This window comes from Puma concolor, chromosome E1, assembly GCF_028749965.1.
Source record: "Puma concolor isolate L17-30 chromosome E1, mPumCon1.1.hap2, whole genome shotgun sequence".
In the NCBI taxonomy this organism is placed as follows: Eukaryota; Metazoa; Chordata; class Mammalia; order Carnivora; family Felidae; genus Puma; species Puma concolor.
Window position 1 is genome coordinate 41,466,195 of NC_141680.1, and position 16,872 is coordinate 41,483,066.

Genomic DNA, 16,872 nt, shown 5'->3' on the forward strand with positions numbered 1-16,872 from the left:
CTTATCTCATTCTTAATTAAAATATTCTTCAATGGAGAAAAAATGGGCCCAGTAATCAAAATGTGCCTCTCCTCAGAATTTACCTCTATAGCTGGGAAATCTATGGCACACATCTTTTTCCATCCACTTGAAATGTGAATGGATTTTAGTCAATTTAACTTAATTTAGTTACCATTTCTACTTATCCTCTATTTAGTGATGGTCTAACCTGAGCATGCAACACACCATCTGAAGGGCTTATTAAACATGGTTGGGACAAATCCCAGAGATTCTACCTTAGAGTGGAGCCTGAGGTTCGGCATTTCTAGCAAGTACCCAGATGGATGTTGATGCTGAAGACCCAAGGACCACACTTGGAGATACTCCTTTGTTTTGTTCATTCAGGCTTTGAGGAAGTGCCTCTATCAAGTTCCAGCCTGTTTATAAAGCAGATTTGTTGAGTGGGTAATCCAAGATACACGTGTTGCCAGTTCCTGGGGTGACAAATATGGTTTAGGGTCTTCTCCTTGGGAATTTACAGATTACTGTGAAGATCATACGTGCGTATGCACACCCATCCCCCCCCCCCGCCCCTCTCCCCCATACAACTGTGCAACATCAAAGGAACTCATAGTAGTATAATTTAACTAAAAGAAGAGTGTCTAAGACAAATTAGCCAAGGTGACAGTTTGGTAAAGACATAGATTTATTCATAAATAAATAATTCTAGTTACTGTTTCTTACTTTGTATGATTTGTTTTACATTTTAGGTAAATTTTACATACCCTGAAAGGTACAGATTCTAAGTGTACTATTTGATGAGTTTTGACGAATGGATACACATCCATGTAATCCCCATCCCTATAAGATATAGACGTTTCCATTATATCAGAAAGTTCCCACATATCACTTTAGTAAACTCCCCGCCACCATAGAGACAACAATTGTTTTAGTATTTTTTTTCACTGTAGATTTGTTTTGATGTAGAGCTTCAAACATGATATATAGCATCATTTCTGTCTGGCACCATTTACTTGGCATGTGAATATTATTAATGTTGATACTTGTATCACTAGTTCATTCAGAGCTGTAGTGACAAAGTACCAAAGCTTATTGTAACTACTACCAACCATCCTTGTTTACCTGGGACTTGATGGGGGTTCCAGAACTCAAAACTTTGTTAAACAGTCAAGTCCCAGGGAAACAGAAGCATTGATCACCTTCTGATTAAATATCTTAATTGGGACCATTTGAAGACCAAGACTATTGCAATATGTTTATCACAATAACTTTCTTAGCAAACACTGATTTACATGTTTTTATTCCATAGGCTTGTGAGGCAAAGCTAGAGAACCTAAGGCATTTAAACAATTCGATTGTGAGGCAACATGGTGTCCCAAGGGGAGAGATTTTCACTTGATTTGCTGTATGGGAGCTGCTGGGGAAGAAAAACCATAAAAAGAAAAAAAAAAGAGTTCTTAATACCAGGGGAGAGCTTTCTATATAAATCGAGAGAGATTATATATTTGTCATATATGGAAAGGCAGAGTACATTCTCGTTATAGAGAAGTATGCACAGAATCAGCCCCTAGACCAGTGGTTTGCAAAGTTGGCTGCATAATCGGATCACCTAAGGAGAGATAAAAATTACTGATGCCTGACTTCTGCCCTGAAAAATTCTGATTTTAACTGATCTGGTGTATGGCCTGGGCATCTGAATTTTTTAAGCTCGTGAGGTATAATCTTAAATGCATGGCCAAGTTTTAGACCTCCTTAAACTGTCTATATCACACACACTTGTGTAGTATTAGATTGGGAACAGAAGTAGCTACAATATTAAAATATAATTGGTAACACCTAATTAATAGAATTGTACCGATTTTGAATCACTGAACTTTGAGCAATATCAGACTGAAGCATCGATAATTCTCTTCACTCTTGTAAATCCATCTTATGCCAAACAAAAGTCCTACATGGATAAGAATAAACAATGGGGCATGGACCACAAAGGGAAATTACTATAGACACACACTGAATTTTTTAAAATTGCATATCAAAAGCAAGAGAGACATCACTCTGTGTACTCGTTGCTAAAAATTTTACCCATAGTCTGGTGAGGTAGAATTGATAATTAACATCAGGACCATGCACACAAATTATGTATGGTCTACCTAAACTTTAGTATTTTATTGCATAGAGTAGATGGAGTGTAATTTTTTTCTTCATTGTACTTAAAAATTTTAATTGTGTATGTTATATAAATATATGTGTGAATATATATAATATAAAATAATACTTAAAAATTTTTTTGTTGTCTTTTTAGAGTTCCACAAAGTAAAATATGTTAGTTAGGTAAACATCAATGAAATTTGAAAGAGGTGGACCCAACTGATGTTTGCACCACCATCGAGGAACCTGTGTTGTACCTTCCAGAGAAACTGATCACATCATATTAATATATCCTTTAAAGAATGACATGCAAAAAATAAAAGACTTTTCTCATCAGGTAAGACATATGTTAGTACTCATTATTATTTTAATAAATGCCCAGATACCTGGAATGTATTTTGTCTGTAGCTAAAATGTATTACCGCTAGGTAATTGTAGTGACTTAGTTTGTAGAATTATTATCTAAATAGACACTTAAAAAAGGCATGGGTAATTGATAGGAAAGTTAACATATTTCAAGTCAATTAAGTTATTTTATAATAAAATAAGCTCCATTAAAATATTTAAGGATACACATTAACAATATTGCCAGTCTTGATATAAGGTAGTATGTGTAATTAAAGCAATATTTGAAACCATATAAATGCCTATATACCATTGATTGAATTTCCTTCAGTTCTCTAACTATGGTTGACCCTTGACCAACACAGGGGTTAGAGATGCCATCCCCTGTGCTGTCAAAAGTCTCCACATAACTTTTGATTCCCTGAAAACTACTAAATAAAGTGAACTTTATTTATCAAAAAAAATCTGCCTATAAATGGACTCACGTGGTTCAAACCTGTATCATTCAAGGATCAACAGTATGTTCAATCAATGCTTAATCTAATATTTCTTCTTAAATTATAAATAGCGCAAACATTTCAATTCACACTGAATTTATAAAAATTTGTATTATGAAAACACATACACTGCAGGGTGTATAAAAGATACATGTATAATATAATAAATAATTATGACACAAACACTATGTACCCAAAGCACAAGTCATGAAAATAAAATGTTGCCTTCACCAAGACCACACATCTCCCTCTTTCCACCCTATAAATGATCACTAACCAGATTTTTAAATTCTCTTTTCATTAACTTTCTTCATGATTTTACCACCTGGATATGCATCCCTAAACAATATAGTTTAGTTTTACTTAGTTTTGAATTTTATATAAAGGAATCTTAAATGTATTTTGATTCTTTCACTGAATATTATGCACATGTATTAAGGCATACTCCAAGAAGGCCCAGTGATTTCCACCTCTTGGTGTTCAGGGTCTCATGTAAGTACCACCCCTTGAATAAATTGCTTCTAAATAACAGGATGTGACAACATCAAGTGATTGAGTTACAAAAGATTGTGACTTTCATCTTAATGCCTACTCTCTCTCTCTGTCTCTCACTGGCTTTAATGAAGCCTGGTGCCATGTGGGAGAGATTCTTGCAGCAAAGAACTGAGCACAATATCCATTCAACAACAAGCAAGGAAGTGAGGTCCTCCCTCCAGTGGCCCTCCAGGATCTGAATCCTGCCAATGACCACATAAGTGAACTTGGAAGTGGATTCTTCCACAGTTGAGACTTCAGGTGAGATCTTAGTGCCAGTTAACTAGCTGAGGACACCCTTGTGAGAGCCCCACTGAGCAGCATCGGGATTCCTGATCCACAGAAACTGTGAGCTAATAACTTTGTGTCATTTAAAGTGGCTAAATAGTGAGGTCATGTTAAGTAAATGCATATCCAGTTCAGGCTTTTCTAGCACTACATTACATACAGGTGAGGAGGAAGGGATCAAAAGGTGCAGAGAAGTACATATGCTAGAATACACGTAGTCATAAGCCCAAAAAAGCCAACTGGCAGCATATGATCCCGAGTAGGTCAAAGGGGCACTCTCTTTACCGAGGTAATAAGGAATTATCAGGTATGGGGTGCCTATTCTCTGAATACAGAGGTGGTGGAAAGGAATACTGTGAGAGAACTGGCCTCCCGAGGAATAATGGGGATGACATATCTCTGAATAGCAGAAGCCAGGTGGCAGCATTTAACTCTAAGAAATAATGTGGATATAATTACGTGAAAGTCAGCGAGGTTGGAATGACAAAGGGGGCAGAATGACATGTGACCCTCAGGGATCTTCCAATATGGATAATAGAGCATGATGTCCCTTGAAATAGAATGTAGGCAACCAACTAGGGTATAGCTGTACTTGTACCTTAAATTTTGCACCTTAGGTTGTTTACCTTAAACTCTGTACAGCTAGGGAATAAATGAACAAAAAGCTGAGGTCATTGTTCCCAAAGGAAACTGATGATCCCTCATGCAGTTTGCAGATCTGCGCCAGTTCTCAGACCTAGAAGCCATTGACCCATCAAAACAGAGGCCAGTCCTCTAGGATAAAGGACAGCAGCAGGTGTGCATAGTAGAAATGTCTTTAGAATTTTCCCAAATGAATATAGAGCCATTTATGGGGGGGGGGGCACTAGAATACTCATGTATTTGGATGCTGTTTGATATGGGATATGAGTTGACCATGAGTGCTAAATACACAAAGTGCCAGCATGGCCCCATTAGAATACATTGATCCAGATGCCATGGTTATAGGAGGGGTTCCCCACTCATCTTCATATCCAGTATTCCATTTGGGAGAATTTGCGCCTCCTTTTTCCAAAATTATGGGCTGTGTGCAGGTAGGGTCTCGGCTTTAAGAGAGAAAGCTACCTTGAGGCGACATGGTAAAGATCTGAATAAAAGCTCTGGCTGTCACCTTATCTTTTTGGGCTTCTAGTACCAGGAAATCAGTATGCAAAGTTAGGAGTTATGGGGGCCAAGAGGAATACATATAGCATTGAGATGACCCACAGGGGCATTCATGGTATTCCTGTTCCCAGGAATAACTGCAGATGGGCAAGTAGTGTCGCCTGAAGAGGACATAGAAACCATGGGCTTGGGACTCTCAGGGATGGGGATCTAGGTCACTGCACCAGACAAGTCAGCTAAAGGATCAGAGAGCCTCCTCCTCTTGTTGGTTTTTCTAGAAATAGTGAAAAATCATATGAAGCAAGGTTACTAAGAGAAATCCATACACATGAGCAGAGGCAGGGGTAGTTACATGATATCCCATTCGATCCCTTTTGCCATAAATGCCCCTATCCACAAGCTGGTGAGAGTATGGACTAGGAGTGGCTCACACGGAACTGTAGTTAATTCTCTCAGATGAGGGAGGGGACCAGCCTGGGGATTTGTACTCTCCATCCTACATCCCGCCAAGGGTTGTCCAAAAGTAGTGTTAAGTGTATAGGGGCACAAAGACCTAAACCCTCTGCCTCCAAGAGGAGCAGGTATGTGACCCAGTCCATACTTGTCAAAAGTGGGGTCATAGAATGTAAGGCTGGTATTGACCTGAAACTGCATTTTGTCTTAGCCATTTTTACTGCTTTACCCTGTTTCCCTCACTTTCTCATTGATTTTTCCAAGGAGCACTTCCTTATACATCACGTGCAAGAATACATTTTATTTTCTGATTTTTAAAGAAAAAATGCAATGTAAGAATCACATTTGGGGATGGTCTCCCTTAAACATAGCCCCCATTAAGGAAACAGTTCCTAATCTGGTGAGCTATGTTACTTGTGGCAGTGTGTCCTGTACTTCAGGATATATGGCATTTTAAAAATAGGAGACAACTATTCTAAAACCAAGTGTGCCAAAACTGTATAAACAGCATCCTGTCAAAATATTCAGTGGTTCAGGGGAGAGTAAGTTCAGGATTTGACCTGTCACCCTGTGACCATTCATATCATACGGAAATGTTTGAAGGCACTGTTACTGAGACTTGGAACACTGGTGTTTAGTTGACCTCAGGGTCAGACCCCAAAAGAGAGGTTTGAGACGAAGTAGTTTGTTTGGGAGGTGACCCCAAGTGGTGTTCTAGGGAAACTGATGTGATCCAGGGAAGGGTGGCAGCCAATCCAGGTTGATTTCAAGAGCAGATGACTCCTGTGGGCCTCTGGGGTTTGTGCAGTGCTGCTGAGACTCTCTGGTCTCACATGTCCTACTCGAGGGGAAAGAGGCTAGAGTACTTACCCACCAAGTACTGCCCACTGGTTGAGGACTTCTCCCAGAGACTTCCTTCCCTGCTCTGTCCTTTGCGATCTGCTCCTTCATGTAGACTGAGCCCTCTGCAGAGAGTTCCAGGTGCTTGCTGCAAGCCACCATCCTATACTGTTAGTGTGGGAAGTGCTGAGGTGATAGAAGTGAAAATCCTGAAATCACCTGCTATGATCTCCTCATTGTGCAGAGAATAGAAGACCTGACAGCTAAGGGTGACCATCGAAGAAGGAAAAAGAACGAGACACGATTTCTTATATTTGTATGCCGGGAAAGTTAAGATTTATTTCACATATAGAAACATCTCCATATCAGAAAATCTGGCAGTAAACAGATATATCAATTAGGATGACATGTTAACAGATATCAGAGAAAATTCAACCTTTGTATTGATTTGGGATGGAGATAGTAACAAGGAGGTGGGAGGGTGGCAGAGGAGGGTATATTCAGAAGCCAACTAAGTTGAAAATCACTGGGAACTGAGGTTTTACAGTTGGCCTCACATGATTCAGCTCCCAGTTGGACGACATGAAGGAGATTGGCTGATGAAAACAGCAGGGTGCAGGTCAGGGCACTCAGCAGCAGCAAGAGCCACTAGAGCAGGTTGGGTGGTGGCAGGGGGTCTAGCAACAGCTGGGGCGGCAGCAGCTGGACACACAGCAGGTGGGGCGGCAGCAGGTGGTCCGGCAGCAGGTGGTCTGGCAGCAGGTGGGGCGGCAGCAAGGCTGGCAGCAGCTGGAGCCACAGCAATTCGAGCCACAGCCGCTGGAACCCCCACAGCAGGGGCGGCAGCAGCTGGACACACAGCAGGTGGGGCGGCAGCAGGTGGTCCGGCAGCAGGTGGTCTGGCAGCAGGTGGGGCGGCAGCAAGGCTGGCAGCAGCTGGAGCCACAGCAGCTGGAACCCCCACAGCAGGGCTGGCAGCAGCTAGAGATGCAGCAGCTGGGGCGGCAGCAGCTGGACACACAGCAGGTGGGGCGGCAGCAGGTGGTCCGGCAGCAGGTGGTCTGGCAGCAGGTGGGGCGGCAGCAGGGCTGGCAGCAGCTGGAGCCACAGCAATTCGAGCCACAGCCGCTGGAACCCCCACAGCAGGGGCGGCAGCAGCTGGACACACAGCAGGTGGGGTGGCAGCAGGTGGTCCTGCAGCAGGTGGTCTGGCAGCAGGTGGGGTGGCAGCAAGGCTGGCAGCAGCTGGAGCCACAGCAGCTGGAACCCCCACAGCAAGGCCGGCAGCAGCTAGAGATGCAGCAGGTGGGCCTGCAGCAGCTGGAACCACAGCAGCTGGAACCACAGCAGCTGGGGCGGCAGCAAGTGGTCCTGCAGCAGGTGGTCTGGCAGCAGGTGGGGCGGCAGCAAGGCTGGCAGCAGCTGGAGCCACAGCAGCTGGATCCCCTGCAGCAGGGGTGGCAGCAGCTGGACACACAGCAGGTGGGTTGGCAGCAGGTGGTCCTGCAGCAGGTGGTCCTGCAGCAGGTGGGGCAGCAACAAGGCTGGCAGCAGCTGGAGCCACAACAGGAGTTGACCATGGTGTCAGAGGGTGGAGGTTCTGGGCTGGTTTCCAGGAGAGTGAGGGGCTGGACTTTGGAAGTCTCCTTGTGCCCTGACCTCTTATATACTGCTCGTACCGGGTGATTTGTCAACACATCTTCCTTGTTTTTGTTTACCTAATATTTAAGTAATTATGATATTTCACAGTAATGTTTGTCTTTGTAATGGTTTAAACTTGAGGGGAACAAAATTTTCTTTTCTAAATGTGATAAATTCTGTCTGGTCTGCTTTTCCTTTTGACTTATACCCACTGGCATCTTCTGGACCACTCTTTCCTCATCTTTCTCCCAGAGGGCTTCATGTGATAGGTGGCACCTGCAATTACATGTTTCTGTCCCCTGCTACATCCCCTAGCAGGATGGGATGAAGACAATCCTGGTTTTGGTTGTGCATTTCTGCCAGTAATCACATCTGCAGAGGATGGAGGTGGCATGGGACAAGGGGATAAGTTCCAATTTTATGGGTCATTGTTGATCAATGAGGAAGGGAGCAGCTGCCAATGAGCATGTGATGTTGCTGACCTCTGCCACTGGAATGGGTTTTCTTGGATGTTTCTAACTTTGGATCATATTCTCTACTCTAAAATCATGTAGACAACTACTTGTATGGTTCCAGTCACTGCCATGATTTGTAGTTCATTGAGTGTTTACATTTTCATCATATCTTTTTGTGTTGCATTTTTCTGTATGGTCTTTGGATTCTGGAAGACATAGCCTCTTCTTTATTCTTGCCTCATTCTTAACTAAAAATATTCTTCAATGGGACAAAAAGAATTGAGAATGTGCTTCTCCTCAGAACTTACCTCATAGGTAATCCTAGTGCACATTTGTTGGATCCATGTGAAATGTGATTAGTCAAATCAAATTCATTTTGCTACTATTTTGAATTATTGTCCATTTAGTGAGAGTCCAGTGCATTCAGATGATGCACCAAGTCATCTGAAGGGCTTATTAGAAATGGTTGGGACAAATTCCAGAGGTTCTGAATACAGGGGGATTCTGAGGTTTAGCATTTCTAACCAATCCAAGTGATGTTGATGCTAAAGGCCCAAGGATGACACTTGGAGACCTACCTCTTTTTTCTGTTCATTCAAGCTTTGAGGAACCTCTATCAAGTCCCTGCCTTTTATAAAGGAGATTGGTTTGAGTGGATAATCCGAGATACACACGTTGCCAGTATTGGCGTTGTAAGCATGAGTTAGGGTCTCCTCCCCAGAAACCTACAGACTACTGAAAAACCCTCACCCACCCACACAAATACAAATAACTGTAATATAATATGGAAAGAAACATCGAAGGAGTTCACAGTACTGTAATCTAAGTGAAAGATACTGTATTTAAGCAAATCAGCTGAGTTTGTAAAGACATAGACTTATTCATATAATTAATTTAGTCTTGTTTACCTTTAATGTTTTATTTCATAATTTAGGTGGAATTTACACAATTGAAATTCATAAATCCTTAGTCATCCATAGTGATGAGTTTTGATACACAGTAGCAGGTCCGTGTAATTCCCACATCTATCAAATGAACATTTCCATTTTACCAGAAAGTCCTTTAGTGAAGTCCCCACTACCATGGAGGCAATCACTGTTTTAATATGTTTTGCACCATGGATTTGTTTTGATCTAGACCATAAGATAATATGTAGTACATATATAATTACTATAGTATATATAATACTCTTCTCTTTGGCACTGTTGACTTGTCTTATGTCTGTGAGAATCACTTAACGTTGATACATATATCTCTACTTTTTTCTGTGCTCTACTAGACAAGTACCAAGATTTATCTTAACTATTACCAATTAATTTCATGATAGGGTAACCAGGCATTCCTTAAAATCATCTTTCTTTTTTTTTAACTCTAGTATTTTATTTTATAACATTTTAAAATTTTTATTTAAATCTAAGTTAGCATATAGTGTAATAATGGTTTTGGGAGTAGAATTTAATGATTCATCACTTACATATAACACCCAGTGTTCATCCCAACAAGTGCTTTCCTTAATAACCATCACCCATCTAACCCATCCCCTTACCCAACACCCCTCCAGCAACCCTCAGTTTGTTCTCTGTATTTAAGTGTCTCTCACGTTTGCCTCCCCCTCTGTTTTTATCTTCTTTTCCCTTCCCTTTTCCATGTTTTTCTGTTTTGTTTCTTAAATTCCACATATGAATGAAATCATACGGTATTTATCTTTCTCTCACTGACTTATTTTGCTTAGCACAAAACACTCTATAGTCTCATCCACATTGTTGCAAATGGCAAGATTTCATTTTTTTGATCGCCGAGTAATAATCCATTGTATATATATACCTTATCTTCTTTATCCATTCGTCAGTCAGTGGACATTTGGACTCTTTCCATAATTTGGAAATCTCTGTTTTTAATTTTCTGAGGAACCTCCATACTGTTTCCCAGAGTGGCTGTACCAGTTTGCAGTCCCACCAGCTAGTGCAAAAGTGTTCCCCTTCTCCACATCCTCTCCATCATCTGTTGTTTCCTGAGTTGTTAATTTTTGCCATTCTGACAGGTGTGAGATGATATCTCATTGTGGTTTTGATTTGTATTTCCCTGATGATGAGTGATGTCGAGCATCTTTCCTTGTGTCTGTTAGCCATCAGGAAGTGTCTGTTCATGTCTGTTGCCTGTTTCTTCCCTGGATTACTTGTTTTTTTTAGGTGTTGATTTTGATAAGTTCTTTATAGATTTTGGATACTAACCCCTTATCCCATAGGTCATTTGCAGATATCTTCTCCCATTCTGTCAGTTGCCGTTTAGTTTTGTCGATTGTTTCTTTTGCGGTGCAGAAGCTTTTTATCTTGATGAGGTCCCAATAGTTCACTTTTGCTTTTGTTTCCCTTGCATGCGGAGACACGTCCAGTAAGAAGTTGCTGTGGCCAAGGTCAAAGAGGTGTTGCTTGTTTTCTCCTCTAGGATTTTGTTGGTTTCCTGTCTTACTTTTAGGTCTTTCATCCTTTTTGAGTTTATTTTTGTGTATGATGTAAGAAAAGGGTAAGTTCATATTTCATTTTAAATCTTAAACAGAATGTGCATTTCAGTCCACCCCAAAATTTTAAATCTCTTTCATATTATATAAAATGCACATATGCTGAAAAGCAGATGAACTATGCATGCATGATTTAAAAAATAGTTATGAAGTAAACATCTATATACCCAAAACTTGAGTCAAGGAATAGAACATTGTTACTCCTAAGAAAGCTCTTGATATGTCTCTTCTTGTACACAATCCTTTTCCCACCCTACAGATGATTACTGTACTCACTTTTCAAGTAACCTTTAATGTATTTTTTCACAGTTTTATTACCTGGGTATTCACATCTAAAAATATAGTTTCATTTTACATGTTGCTGAATTTAAAAAAATTTTTTAACATTTATTTATTTATTTTTTTGAGAGACAGAGAGAGAGAGACAGAGTGTGAGTAGGGGAGGGGGAGAGAGAGAGAGGGGCACAGAATCTGAAGCAGGCTCCAGGCTCTGGGCTGTCAGCACAGAGCATGATGAGGGGCTTGAACCCACGAACTGTGAGATCATTACCTGAGCTGAATTCAGACGCTTAACTCACTGAGCACCCAGATGCCCCCCTGAATTTTTTTTTTTAATTTTTTTTTTTTTTAACGTTTATTTATTTTTGGGACAGAGAGAGACAGAGCATGAACGGGGGAGGGGCAGAAAGAGGGGGAGACACAGAATCGGAAACAGGCTCCAGGCTCTGAGCCATCAGCCCAGAGCCTGACGCGGGGCTCGAACTCACAGACCGCGAGATCGTGACCTGGCTGAAGTCGGACGCTTAACCGACTGCGCCACCCAGGCGCCCCCCCCCCTGAATTTTTATATGAAGAAATTCTTAGTGTAAATGTGTTTTGATTCTTTCACTCAATATTATATAAGAGTTTTGGTAGGCAGCTTCCAAGAAGGCCCAAAGATTTACACCTCTTGGTGTTCATGGTCTCATGTAATTCCTTCTCCTTGAGTAACTTGCTTCTAAATCACAGGATATGACAACATCAAGTGATTAAGTTACAAAAGGTTGTGATTTTCATTTTTTAATGTTTTTATTTATTATTGAGAGAGAGAGAGAGAGTACACACAAGTGGGGGTGGGGGGCAGAGATAGAGGGAGACCATAGAATCTGAAGCAGGCTCCAGGCTCTGAGCCATCAGCACAGAGCCCAACATGGGGCTCGAACTCATGAGTAGTGAAATCATGACCCAAGCCAAAGTCAGACGCCTAACTACTGAGCCACCCAGGAGTCCTGTGATTTTCATTTTAATGCCAACTCTTTCTCTCTCTCTCACTGGCTTTGATGAAGCCAGGTCCTATGTGGGAGAGATCCTTGCAGCAAAGAACTGAGCACAGTCTCATTCAACAACCAGCAAGGAAGTGAGGTCCTCCCTCCTGTGGAGTGCAAGGAATTGAATCCTGCCAATGACCATATAAGTGAGTTTGGAAGTGGATTCTTCCCCAGTCGCATCCTCAAATGACACCCCAGTGCCAGCCAGCACCTTGAGTGCAACCTAGTGAACCTCTATGAATTGGAGAGTCTAGGTGGGCTCTGCCTGGTTTTTGATCCATGGAAATGAGATAACAAATGAGAGTCATTTTAAGCTGCTAAATTTTGAGGTAATGTTACATAACAGTAGGTAACCAGTATAGATTTATCTATGGCCACAGCACACTCGGGTGAGAAGGGAGGGATTGAAAGTGCAGAGAAGTAGAAATGCTCAAATAAGGTTATAAAGTCACAAAGCCTAACTGGCTATGTTCCCTTGGAGAGATCAGGAGGTACTCTCTTTACTAAGATATTATGGAATCATCAAGTATCACTGTCAGCTAGGTACTGAGATAGTAGTGATTATTCTCTAAAATCAGATAGAAGTGGCTAAACTATGCTCCCTAGGAAAAACAGGGATGATATTATCCCTGAATGGCAGAATCCAGGTGGACATGTAACTTTAGAAAGTTCTGTGGATATAATTATGTGATTGCCAGCAAGGTTGGAATGACAAAGGGGGCAGAATGATGTGTCACCCTCAGGGACCTAGCAGTATGGATAAGAGAGCATGATGTCCCACATAGTAGGTAATGGGGCAGACAACTAAGGTACAATTATATGTGTGTGTGTGTGTGTGTGTGTGTGTGTGTGTGTGTGTGTGTGTACATGAATTTAAAAGAGCTTAAGAATAAAAGAACAGGGGAGCCTCAGTGGCTCAGTTGGTTAGGTATCTGACTCTTGATTTTGGCTGGCTTAAGTCATTGTCTCACAGTTTGTGAGACTAAGACCTGTGTTTGCTTCTACACTGACCGTGCAGAGTCTGCTTAGGATTCTTTCTCCCTCTCACTTTCTGCCCCTCCCCCATTTGTGTGCTCACTCTCTATCACTTTCTGTCTCTTAAAATCAATCAATAAATTTTTTTTTTTACAAAAAAATAAAAGAACAAAGGCTGAGATTATGGATCAAATGGAAAGCCATGATCGATGACAGTTTGCAGACTATGCTGTTTTCAGACCATTAACCCATCAATAGGATGGTTAGGACCAAATGGACATTTGGACTCTTTCCATAATTTGGAAATCTCTGTTTTTAATTTTCTGAGGAACCTCCATACTGTTTCCCAGAGTGGCTGTACCAGTTTGCAGTCCCACCAGCAGCGCAAAAGTGTTCCCCTTCTCCACATCCTCTCCATCATCTGTTGTTTCCTGAGTTGTTAATTTTTGCCATTCTGACAGGTGTGAGGTGGTATCTCATTGTGGTTTTGATTTGTATTTCCCTGATGAGGAGTGATGTCGAACATCTTTCCTTGTGTCTGTTAGCCATCGGATGTGAAGGACAACGGCAAGTGCATATCATAGAATTTCTCTAATCCTTGCCTGAGGAATCTACAGCCATTGTCTCAGAGCACGCTGAAATACTCATATGTTTGCAGACTGTTGGACATGGGATCTGAGTTGAACTCCTTGCTGGATACCCACAATCCTTCATGGTCTGTTTTTGAATATACTGATTAGATGTGAGAGTTAAAGGAGACGTTTCCCGACTACCTTCATCCCAATGATCCCTTGGGGGGAATTTGTGCCTCCTTCTACCAGAATTGTAGGCTGTGTTCAACTAGAGATCACGGCTCTAAGGCAGGAAAACTAAATGGAAGGGACATGGTAAAGTTCTGATTGGAATTAAACCCCTGGCTGCCACCTTATTCCATGGACTTCTAGTGCCATGAGGGCAGTAGTCAACGTTAGGAGCTACAGGGGCCAGAGGGAATATTTTTAGGATTCAGGATATCTACAGGGACATTTGTGGTATTCCTATTCCTGACATTCACTGCAGATGGACAAGTAGTTGTAGTCTGAAGAGGACACAGGAACCATGGGTTCAGAACTCTCAGGAATGGAGACCATGGTCACTATACCAGGCAAGTCAGCTAAAAGAGCGCAGAAGCTGCCCATTAACTCTCATCTTCTAGGTTTTTATAGAAACTGTGGCAAACGACCTGGAGCAAGGTTACTGAGAGAAATGCATAGATATGGGCAGAACCAGGAGTAGGTATACGATATCCCATTCTGATTCTCTTTGCCATACATGCCCTCATCCACAAGGTAGTTGAGTGTGGGCTACGCGTGGTTCACACTGATCACGCACTATCTGCGGGTAACTGTCTCAGGCTCTGGGGTGGGGGACACCTGGAGTTCTTGCTCTCCATCCTTTCCACTCACCAAAGGATGTTGACGTAGGAGCACAAAGGCCCAGCCGCTTTTTCCACTAAGATGAGCAAGTCTGTGGCCCAGTACACACCCCTCATGTGTGGGTCAGAATACGGGGGTGGAGCTGAACTGAAAGCACCCTTTGTCTTAGCTTCTTTTACTACCCTGTGCTGACTCCGCTTTGCACTGGGTCTCCTGAGAGCACCTCCTTCCTTATGCAGTACTTATGCAGGAATACCCGTTGTAGGCTCTGGTGTTTTGAATGCAACGTGAGAATCGCAGTTTGGTGCGGTCTGCCTTAAGCATAGCCTCCTTGAGAGAGACACTTCCTAACATGGTGAGCTGTTTTATTCGTGGGAGTGTCGGCGGTCCTTTGGGATATATGATCTTCCAAGAATTGGACACAGGAAGTCTAAAACCAAGTGTGCACCAACTGTGAGAAGAAACAACATCCTATGAAAAGATTCAGTGGTTCAGCGGAGAATAAGGTCGAGAGCCCACGGTGTCACCCAGTGACCGTTCATATCATAGGGAAATGTTTGAAGGCACTGTTACTGAGACTTGGAACACTGGTGTCAGGTCGACCTCAGGGTCAGAGCTCAAAACAGAGGCTTGAGACCAAGTAGATTGTCTGGGAGGTGGTCCCAAGTAGTGCTCTAGGGATACTGTGAAGTGATCCAGGGAAGGGTGGAAACCAATCCAGGTTGATTTCAAGAGCAGGTGAGTCCTGTGGGCATCGGGGGTTCGTTCAGTGCTACTGAGGCCCTCTGGTCTCACACGCCCACTCAAGGGGAAAGAGGCTAGAGCACTTATCCACCAACTACTGGCCACCTTTCGAACGCTTCTCCCAGGCACTTGCCTTTACTGCTCTGTCCTGTGATTTACGTTTCTTCACGTAGACTGAGCCCTCCGCAGAGTTCCAGGTGCTTGCTGCAAGCCACCATCCTACACTGTTAGCGTGGGAAGCGCCGAGGTGATAGAAGTGAAAATCCTGAAATCGCCTGGTATGATCTGCTCGTTGTGCAGAGAATAGTAGAAGACCTGACAGCTAAGGGTGACCATTGAAGAAGGAAAAAGAATGAGACACTATTTCTTATATTTATGCCTGGAAAATCAAGATTTATTTGACATACAGAAACATCTCCATACTAGAAAATCTGGCAGTAGCTGATACATCAATCAGAATGGCATGTTAACATATATCAGATAATACAGTCTTTGTAGTGATTTGGGGTGGAGTTAGTAACAAGGCGGTGAGGAGGGAGTGGGCGGTAGGGAGGTATATTCCAAGACCAACCAGTTGAAAAATCACTGGGAACTGAGGTTTTACAGTTGGCCTCACATGATTCAGCTCCCAGTTGGACGACATGAAGGAGATTGGCTGATGAAAACAGCAGGGTGCAGGTCAGGGCACTCAGCAGCAGCAAGAGCCACTAGAGCAGGTTGGGTGGTGGCAGGGGGTCTAGCAACAGCTGGGGCGGCAGCAGCTGGACACACAGCAGGTGGGGCGGCAGCAGGTGGTCCGGCAGCAGGTGGTCTGGCAGCAGGTGGGGCGGCAGCAAGGCTGGCAGCAGCTGGAGCCACAGCAATTCGAGCCACAGCCGCTGGAACCCCCACAGCAGGGGCGGCAGCAGGTGGTCCGGCAGCAGGTGGTCTGGCAGCAGGTGGGGCGGCAGCAAGGCTGGCAGCAGCTGGAGCCACAGCAGCTGGAACCCCCACAGCAGGGCCGGCAGCAGCTAGAGATGCAGCAGCTGGGGCGGCAGCAGCTGGAACCACAGCAGCTGGGGCGGCAGCAAGTGGTCCTGCAGCAGGTGGTCTGGCAGCATGTGGGGCGGCAGCAAGGCTGGCAGCAGCTGGAGCCACAGCAGCTGGAACCCCCACAGCAGGGGCGGCAGCAGCTGGAGCCACAGCAGCTGGGGCGACAGCAGGTGGTCCTGCAGCAGGTGGTCTGGCAGCAGCTGGGGCGGCAACAAGTCTCCTGGCCACAGCCCTGGTCAGAGCAGACGGAGCCACAACAGGAGTTGACCATGGTGTCAGAGGGTGGAGGGTTCTGGGATGCTTTCCAGGAGAGTGAGGGGCTTGAGTCTGACGTCTCCTCGTGCCATGGCCTCTTATATACTGCCCGTCCATGGTGAGTTGTCAACACATCTTCCTTGTGTTTGTTTACCTAATATTAACTAATTATCAGATTACACAATAATGTTTGTGCATGTAATGGTTTAAACTTGTGGGAAACAAAATTTCTTTTCTCGATGTGATGAATTCTATCTGGTCTGTGTTTCCTCCTGATTCACA

General features: G+C 43.3%; 1 protein-coding gene and 1 long non-coding RNA gene across 2 annotated transcripts in view; one reads left to right on the plus strand and one right to left on the minus strand.

Annotated features, from left to right (window-relative positions):
• Positions 1-4,640, plus strand: part of LOC147574350 (uncharacterized) — a 280,815-nt gene extending 276,175 nt beyond the window's left edge. Inside the window, exons 8-10 of the long non-coding RNA XR_015244162.1 lie at positions 2,303-2,485; positions 3,617-3,785; positions 4,522-4,640. This is a non-coding gene — a long non-coding RNA (uncharacterized LOC147574350). The remainder of the gene's footprint in view (positions 1-2,302; positions 2,486-3,616; positions 3,786-4,521) is intronic.
• A 1,912-nt stretch (positions 4,641-6,552) lies between these two features.
• LOC147574355 (uncharacterized) lies at positions 6,553-16,648 on the minus strand. The gene is made up of 2 exons (XM_086687280.1): positions 16,071-16,648; positions 6,553-7,442 (listed from the first exon to the last, which is right to left on the minus strand). Exons 1-2 carry the CDS (start codon positions 16,604-16,606, stop codon positions 6,926-6,928), a joined length of 1,053 nt encoding a protein of 350 aa, XP_086543406.1. The 5' UTR covers positions 16,607-16,648; the 3' UTR covers positions 6,553-6,925.
• Positions 16,649-16,872: the final 224 nt, after the last annotated feature.